The sequence below is a fragment of the Chaetura pelagica genome, unplaced genomic scaffold (genome assembly GCF_000747805.2).
Source record: "Chaetura pelagica isolate M959 unplaced genomic scaffold, ChaPel_1.0 scaffold468, whole genome shotgun sequence".
Taxonomy (NCBI): Eukaryota; Metazoa; Chordata; class Aves; order Apodiformes; family Apodidae; genus Chaetura; species Chaetura pelagica.
In genome coordinates this window covers 21,961-23,118 of record NW_009954231.1, presented here as the reverse complement: position 1 = coordinate 23,118, position 1,158 = coordinate 21,961, and the positions used below count along the sequence as shown (strand labels likewise).

At 58.5% G+C, this 1,158-nt stretch overlaps 1 protein-coding gene across 1 annotated transcript in view; it reads left to right on the top strand.

The window, feature by feature from the left end:
• The window catches only part of EVPL (envoplakin), a 24,176-nt gene that overhangs the window by 9,186 nt on the left and 13,832 nt on the right, over positions 1 to 1,158 (top strand). Inside the window, exon 7 of the mRNA XM_010003597.1 lies at positions 445 to 606. Coding sequence (XP_010001899.1) covers positions 445 to 606 — 162 coding nt within the window. The remainder of the gene's footprint in view (positions 1 to 444; positions 607 to 1,158) is intronic.

The following is a 1,158-nucleotide window of genomic DNA, read 5'->3' as shown; positions in this document are numbered from 1 at the left end:
TCCCTGTCCCAGCCCACAGGCTGCCCCAGATCAGGGCTGCAGATGTTGGGGTGGGCACTGATCCTTAACAAGGGCTCCAGAGAGGGAATGAGCAGCTGGGGCAAAAGAGGTGGCCAGGGAAGAAGGTCCTGGGTTGAGCCAGCTGGGCCCGTGAGGGTTGTTGCTGGGGAATGGCATTTGGGAGAATTCCAGCAGAACTGGGCCAGCTCAGACTGCTGGAGGCATCAGCCCACACCTGGGATTCTGGTTAGACAAACTCATCCTGTCTGTGAAGGAGGATAAAGGGAACAGCAGCCCCATCAGATAAGAGCAACCTTGCCAAGGTCTCTGGGGATCTCCTGCTGGATGTGCAACCTGAGCAGGGTCCTGGGGAGGGAAGGGAAGGGAAGGGAAGGGGGCTCCTCAGCCTGAGCCCTCAGCTGTCTCTCCTGTGTGCCTGGGCAGAAATCATCCATCTGGAGAGGGCAGAGCCTGGGCAGCCTGTACCACCACCTGCAGGGCTGCACCAAGGAGCTGGGCTACCTGACAGAGCAGCAGACCAGGATCCTGAAGAGGGACTGGAGTGACCAGATGCTGGACGTCCAGAGCGTGCGGCGGGAGTACGAGGTGAGCCCCTGGGGGGGCTCCTTCCCCTGGAGGACAGGGGGTTTGCAAGGGGGATCCCAGCCTCCTAGATACCCACCCCCAGCCTGGTGCTTCCCCAGGGCAGCCTGGCAGCACTGGGCACGGAAGCACAGGTAGAAGAGACACTCGGGGTCAACACTGGGGTTGAGGATGAGCCACTCCATGTGTCCCCTCCCATCCCCTGAGCTGTGGGATCACAGCAGGGAGGGGATCACATCAGAGGGGAGGGAAGGGCCCAGCCATGTCAGCCTCAAGGTCCAAAGTACAACAGCCAGTGGCTGCTGTGTGCTGGGATCAGGAAGGAAAGAGGGATAATTGCTTAGGAAAATGCTCTTTGAACGAACGCCCTGATGCTCTCTGAGGCCCAAGTGTGGATCATTTGGTTTAGCTTTGCCCTAGCCCCTGTTGGTTTTTATTTAATAAAACAAACAAACAAGGATCTCTGTGCTTTGGGAGCCTTTCCTCTGGGTTTGGTGCCCCAGGAGACCGTGCTGAGCTCCCCATGTGCTCCCACTGCCATGGATTTTCTCTTTC